Source organism: Borostomias antarcticus (genome assembly GCF_949987555.1).
Source record: "Borostomias antarcticus genome assembly, chromosome: 12".
NCBI lineage: Eukaryota > Metazoa > Chordata > Actinopteri > Stomiiformes > Stomiidae > Borostomias > Borostomias antarcticus.
In genome coordinates this window covers 24,031,777-24,039,276 of record NC_140245.1, presented here as the reverse complement: position 1 = coordinate 24,039,276, position 7,500 = coordinate 24,031,777, and the positions used below count along the sequence as shown (strand labels likewise).

Below are 7,500 nucleotides of genomic sequence, written 5' to 3'. Positions count from 1 at the left end.
CTCTTCGTCCCTCTCCTCCCCTCCTCTGTGCTGCTCCAGGTGGGGCCCTGGGGGGTCTCTCCAGGGGTCCTACCCAGCCGCAGGGGCCCGGCGTCGGGTCTGCGCGGAGCCCGGAGGAGGAGGACCGTGAGAGGGGCGACCTGTCCTTCCTGAAGGACCTCCTCAGCCCCGGGCCCAGGGGGGCCTCCGACGAGTTCTGCCGCGAGTGGCAGGACGCCTTCGGCCTGTTCGAGTCTCCGCCCGCCGCCCCCCGCCATCCCCCGCCCCCCCAGGGGCCGCTCCCCCGGGCGACGCGGCAGCGCGGCCCCCCTCCCAGCCCCCCAGCCCCACCGGCTTCCTGCCCTCCCAGCTCTTGGATCACAGCCTCAGCTCCACAGGTTCGTCCCCCCCCCTCCGCATGTCTGCCTGCCCCCTGGTGGATGGAGGACCTCACACACTCACTAGCTCACATTCTGTTTCACTAACGCAGAACGGTCTGGCCTTCGCCGCCTCCAGAGCTTATGACAAAATCCAGACCATACCGGGCCAATCAGGAACTGCGTTGTAACTGCTGTCCCGCCCCCAAAGTACAAAGCAGCCCCTGATTGGTTTGTGTCCCTGCCGCTCGCTAAACAAACATGGCGGCTCCCGAAGCAACGAGTGGTAACGTTAACGTTAAAGAATAAAGAATAGAATAAACGCAGATATAAGTGCAGTTATCGCAGAAATAGACTTAATCACAACACTTAAACAAGAACAACAGTATGCACTAGCGGAGTTTCTCGGTGGAAAAGACGTTTTTGCCGTTCTTCCGACGGACGAAAAGTTTGCTGAACGCTGATTGGCTGAAGGTGTTTGTCTGTCAAAGCGAGTACCCCCGCCCACGTAATCTCTCTCTATGGGGCGAAGGCCGATATTGCGGAGCGAAGCGGTGAGCTCGCCAGATCGGGGTGGTCACACCAGGCTATGACCTCACAGCAACACACACGCTTCACTAGACGAGGTCTCGGGATCGGACGACTCTTGACGTCCATAGAGTCAACAACGAACTTGGAAAGACTGCTTTCAGTCAGGGATGTTTCACTTTGGACTTTGAGAAAATGGGACCAAAGTCTGTATGTTTTAGATTTAATTGTGTCAAATGTATGAATGTGATTTTATATCGTTATATTGTTTATGACGTATGCTTTGTAACCAGGGCACCACTATGATTGAGACTCTGTCTCAGGGGGCTTCAGTGGATGAACAGGGGGTGGCGGTAAAGCTCAGTTGGTAGAGCGGGTCGTTCAGTGATCGTAGGGTCGGTGGTTCGAATCCCGGCTCCTCCTGACTACCCGTCGAAGTGTCCTTGGGCAAGACACTGAACCCCAAATTGCTCCCAATGAGCAGGCAAGCGCCTTGCATGGCAGGTGCCGCCATTGGTGTGTGAATGGTGCTCCGGGCCAGTGTAACAACTGGATGGGGAGCGCGTTACAAATGCAGTACCTATACCTATAAACAAAGATAAAATACAAATTAGCAGCAGCAGAAGATCGTTAGCTAGCTCAGGCTAGCTCAGTATCTGGAAAAATAGTCGTCACACCAGAAATATGCTCCCAGGAATATTTAATTGACACCGAGGTGACGTTTCGGGCTACAAGCCCTTCTTCAGACATCCATCCAGACATACATCAGACTCCATTTTCCATGATCAGTTTGTTTTTCTGTCTCGCGCCCAGTTTGAAGCGTTTTGGACGTGCGTGCCTTTGTCCATTGTCTGCTAGCTCAGTGTCTCTCAGGCGATGTGTGGATTTTCTCGTCTCATGTCCAGAGATGTCCTCCAACCCGTCCTCCTCCTCTCGCTGTCCTTTCGTCCAACAGGATGGGCGACTCCGCCCATGTTCCAGGCCCCGCCCCTTCAGCCCCCACCGCCCTCTGGTCAGAGCCAATCAGCACAGGCCGGTCCCAAGTCCACAGCCAACGGTGAGAGCGATGGCGTAATGTTTGGCAACTTTAGATACGCCAAACTCAACGTACTAAGTGTGTGGTGGAGTGTGTGGGTTAGTGTGTGCAGTCAGTGATGTACTGTAAATTGTCCCCCCCGTCTCCCTGTAGTTCCTAAAGGCGGATCCAGGGACATGTCTGCCTGGTTCAACCTGTTCGCTGACCTGGACCCCCTCTCCAACCCCGACGCCATTGGCCGGTCTGAGGACGAGCTACTCAACGCCTGAAGGGCACGTGCGCGTGTGTGTGAGTCCATGACCGTGTGTGTGTGTGTGTGTGTGTGTGTACGTGTACACACACACACACCTATGTGTGTTTACTGCTGTGTGTGTGTGTGTGTGTGTGTGTGTGTGCGTGGAACAACGTGTGAGAAAAGGACAGCGCGCGCTCACGCATGCAAACACACACACACACACACACGGCACAACCGGCGAAGACCATGATGTGAAGCCGCACTAAGAGAAGAGATGGAGAAACCCTGGAACCTGATTGGTCTGTCTTGATTGGGCTCGCTGTTTCATAACGAGCGTGAGAGGCTGGTACGTCCGTATGCACTCCGCAAGCGTCCCCTTCGGGGAGGGAATTGTCCCAGAATGTGACTCGTTCACAAAGGTCTCGTTAGGTTTTTAGGTCGTCTTTGAGAGAGCCACGGTGCTCTAGTCTGTGTGTGTTGTGAGAGTGATTATTCACATGTGAACTTGGGCTTGTGTTTGCTGTTACTGTATTCTTTCTGGAAGGGACCCGGGATATAAAAGATCACGTTCAAAACTCGTATATCTTGTTACATTCATACAGTCATGGGGAGCTATGAATGACGAGCACACAGACTGGTAAACATTACAAATACTGTATTGTGAGTCACACTATTCTCAAGATCTGGATTTATTCAAGCCATCTCATATATATAATGCAGGATAATACGTCTTATCATCTGGCCATAAAACCCACCACAAATACCCTAAAATGGCCGTTATATGTGGATAACTAACAGGATATACTGTGCATCGTCAGAGGATTGTATATTTTCAGACTATATCAGTAAGTGTCATGACAGTTGACATATCTATTTTTGTTGTGAGCTAAACTGGAGGAAAGAAAGTTATAACTCTTAACTATTATCTATTTAACCTAGTATGTATATATAATAATGTATTGTACTTAATGGAAATGTATGGACACTGGAGTAACTATGTAACTGGTAACTATACAGGAAATGCGACACTGGAATAATTCCTGACCCTCCTATTGGTCAAGGATGTCTGGGTTAGTTTCAGCACTAGATTTGCTCGGTAGAAGTTGCCCCCCAACTAGGATCATCAAACGGTCTGTTCTATGAAGGCTAATTCAATTATTTATTTTCAAGTGGGCACCACTTCCTGGTCCAGCAGAGAGACTTCTGGGAGACTTGAGAATCGCCACGTAAACGGCGTCCGTGTACCAGGTCAGGGCGTTTCAAACCGTCTCCCCTCAGACGGTCTTAACTTGCGTGTCAAACTCACGCGTTCTTCTTCTTCCTGTCCTGATTCCCCTCTGGGAGCCGTGTGATTGGCTGGGTAGGGAGTGGGTGTCAGATCCCCCCTGGGACCCGTGTGATTGGCTGGGTAGGGAGTGGGTGTCAGATCCCCCCTGGGAGCCGTGTGATTGGCTGGGTAGGGAGTGGGTGTCAGATCCCCCCTGGTACATTCTTGTCTCTCTATTCTCCTCTATCTCCCCCTCTCTCTCCTCCCCCCTCCTCTCTCTCTCCCTCGATCGCTCAGTCCATTAACCTTTTATCACAGTTGTCCTGGATGCTGAAAAAAGCAACAATTGTCAGAGTTGATTGACGATCCCTCACGTTCTTCTGAAGGCTGGTTTTGCCGGGTGCAGTCTGTCCAGGAGCGAATTGATTTGTTTTATGGCTTTAACCTGTCTGTGATGCAATTTCCTCTTCACCGTACTCTATAACAGATGATGAATGTATATCAATCACAAATGCTTTGTTTGATGAAACTATGCCTTTTTATTTCACTGAAAGGATGTAATGTCGTTGGATGAAACTCCCACAATCATATAGTTGGGACTTCAATAAATAAAATGTTTCAGCTGAGTCCTTGTTCTGCAGGTGTGTCTCTCTGTGAAAAGTATACGTTTCACAAAAATGTTAAAATTTAAACCAACGCACACGTTGTTTAAAATTACCCTGTTTCATATATGCCAATTCCTATTACAATAGCTACATTTTACATGAAACCATGTTACTGCTACAAGTTTGTAAACATCAAATTTTTGTTTCCAGTATGAAAATCTACTTGTATAGTAGAGCAGTTTGTTTCTCTGTCCGAGAAAAATTCTGGTCATCTGTAGCATGAACCCTGAGATGGGCAAAAAGACTTTGTCGTTTGTTAGTTAAATTAGCCTTTGGACAACCGATGACTCTTCTTCAAGGAGCAAGTTAAACATAGGTATGAAATACGTAGTAATTCACATGATGGAATATACTGTATATATATATATTCACAGTTACTGAGTGGGGTGCAATGGGGGTCGTACAGTATAATACAATTCGATTCATCATCTTCCATGTCGTCAGTTTAAAATACAAACACTCACAGTGTGCCTCAATGAATAATATGTACAAAGCCGATACATTCCAGACTCCTCCACTGTCTTGGTCGAGTAGCAGGCACGATGGCGCAGTAGGGCTGTCAAAAGTGACAATAAATTTAGTTCGAATTAATTTAGTAGAGTTCGAACGATATTCGAATTATACATTAAAAAAAAAAAGATTTTTCATGAATATAATAGCCTAATAAAATAACCCTTGACTGTAATATTGTACTGTGAACACTGTTACCCCTCGCTGAGGTGTTAACTTTCATCTTTTGATAAGGTGCTGGGTCTGGATTATTTGATTATTGCCCGTAAATAAATTGTAGCCTATAAATGTTCTGTTATTACTGTAAATCGCTGCATAATTTTTTATAAATAATATTATTTATTAATATTACAATATTCAAACTTTCAAATTTAGGTTCTAACTTCTTTAAAAAAAAAAGATATTCCGTTTTTTTTCGAACTTCACATTTTTTTTGACAGCCCTATAGCGCAGTAAAGACAGAGACCGTAGGCTGACGGGCAGAGCGGACCAGAGCTCGGACCGAGGCTTCTCTCTCCGTCCCTACGGCCACGGGCCCCTGGCGGAGGGCGGGGCCACGTCTGGAGAGAGGCAGGCGGCTCCCCCCAAGACACAGACGGATCACAACACCAAACGAGCCGAGCAACACACTATATGACAGCAGGGGGCCAGGGGGGGGAAGGGGAAGGGAGGGGGAGGGGAGGGGAGGGTAGGAGGAGGGGGAGGGGAGGGTAGGAGGTAGGAGGGCGGGGGAGGGGAGGAGAGGAGGGAGGAAGAGGGAGGGAGGGGTGGGGTAGCCAAAAGGAGGTGCGTGGAGGGGGAAAGCGGAGGCCAGGAGATGAAGAGAGGGTGAGGGAAGGAAAAGAGGGGTAAGACGGGCGGACGAGGTTAAACGCCCCCCCCCCCTCCGCACGCGTCTTAGAATCAGCTGGACCAGGTCGAGAAACACCAGGTTCGTTTTTCACGCCCCCCCCCGCCCCCCCCGCCACGCTCACGGTGAAAGAGTTTTGCTACGATATCTCCGGCGTCAACCGCCCCCCCCCCCACCTCTAGCTGGACGCCACCCGGAGAGAGTCAACACAGGAAGGCGTATCTCGTTTTTTTCAAGATAAGAATGGTTTAAAAACAACAACGACAACAACAACAACTGATATGTCTGTGGAAAAGGCTTCATGGTATCTCAATGCAATGTAATAGAAACAGTCTTTGTGAACGGCCTTCGTAGAGACGCTGTAGGAACGGCAGGGCGAGGTTGGGTAAGCGTTGAGGGTTCGGCGCCTTCTGAACACCATTCTGACGGGTCGGACATCTTGGAGAAACGGCTGCAGATTGTTTTTCTCCCCGAGGAGGGAGGGAGGAGAGGAGAGGAGAGGAGAGGAGGCTTCACAGAGGAAGGAGGATCGACCGAGGAGCCCGACATGCTGAAGGCGGCGAACGGAGAGGGAGGTTTTTCACGTTCCATTCGGCCGATTCGAAAAACCGGAGACGTCTGTCTGTCTGTGTGTGTGTGTGTGTGTGTGTGTGTCTGTTTTTTTTTGTGTGTTTTTTTCCCGGAGACGGGAGCGGTCATTTCTCAGTCCGACCACCGGGGGGAGCTGTCTTAATAGCTCTCCGGCTCCTCCAGGTGTCGGGGCAGGCAGGGCTGCTGGTGAGAGGCCGAGCCGGGGCCCCGGGAGAGCCCCAGAGAGGGGGGACAGGCTGCGCAGGCCCACCCCCCCCAGAGGCACCAGGGCCGGGGACAGAGCCCGGAGACCCACCCCCGCTCTGAAGCTGAGCTCCGGCGCCGGGAGGAGGGGCTTGAGGATGCTGACGAGGCAGAAGGCAGAACCGCTCTTAGGGATGAAGTTGACCTTGTTGCGGTCCGGACACAGGAACGGGGGGATCTCCTGGAGTGGTCTGGGCCTGTACACACACACACACACACACACACACACACACACACAATCAGGGAATCGTCATTCTACAGTAACACCAAGGATGGAGGAGTTAATACAAGAGGGGTGCGCCTCAAAAACCGATACACAACGAGAGCGCTATCTCCATCCTGCCGTCTCTCACGCAGGTAAACGACATCTCTACCGTTTACCCCCCCCCCTGGGGTCAGAGGTCATGAACTCACAGTGACTCCTCGAAGACCTTGACCCTCTCGCAGCCCTCGGGCGGTTCCCTCTTGAACATGTAGCTGTTGTTGGGTTTGGGCGAGGCGGCGTACTTGGGCAGCGGGGAACACGGGCCCAGCTCTGAGGACGGACCACAGCAAGGTTGGGCTTCATTTAGTCTCGTTAGCTACCGTGCATGTTTGTTTGAGTCTAGCGTGTGTGTGTGTGTGTGTGTGTGTTAAAAAAATAGAAGTTAGAAAAAAAAAAAAATAATAATATTATATTCATGAAAAAAAATTTACTTAAAAAAATAAATAAATTTCATGGCACTTTTGACAGCCCTAGTGTGTGTGTGTGTGTGTAATCAAATGAAACGGAGTCCCTAAGTAGGTAATGAGTTGCTGGTTAAACACAGTCTTTTGACGAAGTGTGTGTGTGTGTGTGCATATGCGTTTGTGTGTGTGTGTGTGTGCATATGTGTGTGCATATGCGTGTGTGTGTGTGCATATGCGTTTGTGTGTGTGTGCATATGCGTTTGTGTGTGTGTGTATATATGTTTGTGTGTGTGCATATGCGTTTGTGTGTGTGTGTGTGCATATGCGTTTGTGTGTGTGTGTGTGCATATGCGTTTGTGTGTGTGTGTGTGTGCATATGCGTTAGTGTGTGTGCATATGCGTTTGTGTGTGTGTGTGTGCATATGCGTTAGTGTGTGTGCATATGCGTTTGTGTGTGTGTGTGTGCATATGCGTTAGTGTGTGTGCATATGCGTTTGTGTGCGTGTGTGTGTGCATATACGTTTGTGAGGTGTGTGGTGTGTGTGTGTGT

The 7,500-nt window shown here is 49.9% G+C and overlaps 2 protein-coding genes across 2 annotated transcripts in view; one reads left to right on the top strand and one right to left on the bottom strand.

Moving 5' to 3' along the window:
* Positions 1–4,048, top strand: part of LOC311316497 (islet cell autoantigen 1-like protein) — a 15,953-nt gene extending 11,905 nt beyond the window's left edge. The window contains 4 exon segments of the mRNA XM_084447360.1: positions 40–278; positions 281–377; positions 1,840–1,941; positions 2,074–4,048. Coding sequence (XP_084303486.1) covers positions 40–278; positions 281–377; positions 1,840–1,941; positions 2,074–2,189 — 554 coding nt within the window. The 3' untranslated portion in view covers positions 2,190–4,048.
* Positions 4,049–6,176: 2,128 nt separating this feature from the next.
* The window catches only part of LOC311315834 (uncharacterized protein), a gene marked incomplete at its 3' end in the record, with an annotated part of 25,010 nt that continues 23,686 nt past the window's right edge, over positions 6,177–7,500 (bottom strand). Inside the window, exons 8-10 of the mRNA XM_084446531.1 lie at positions 6,696–6,816; positions 6,304–6,478; positions 6,177–6,221 (exon numbers count right to left, since the gene is read on the bottom strand). Coding sequence (XP_084302657.1) covers positions 6,177–6,221; positions 6,304–6,478; positions 6,696–6,816 — 341 coding nt within the window. The remainder of the gene's footprint in view (positions 6,222–6,303; positions 6,479–6,695; positions 6,817–7,500) is intronic.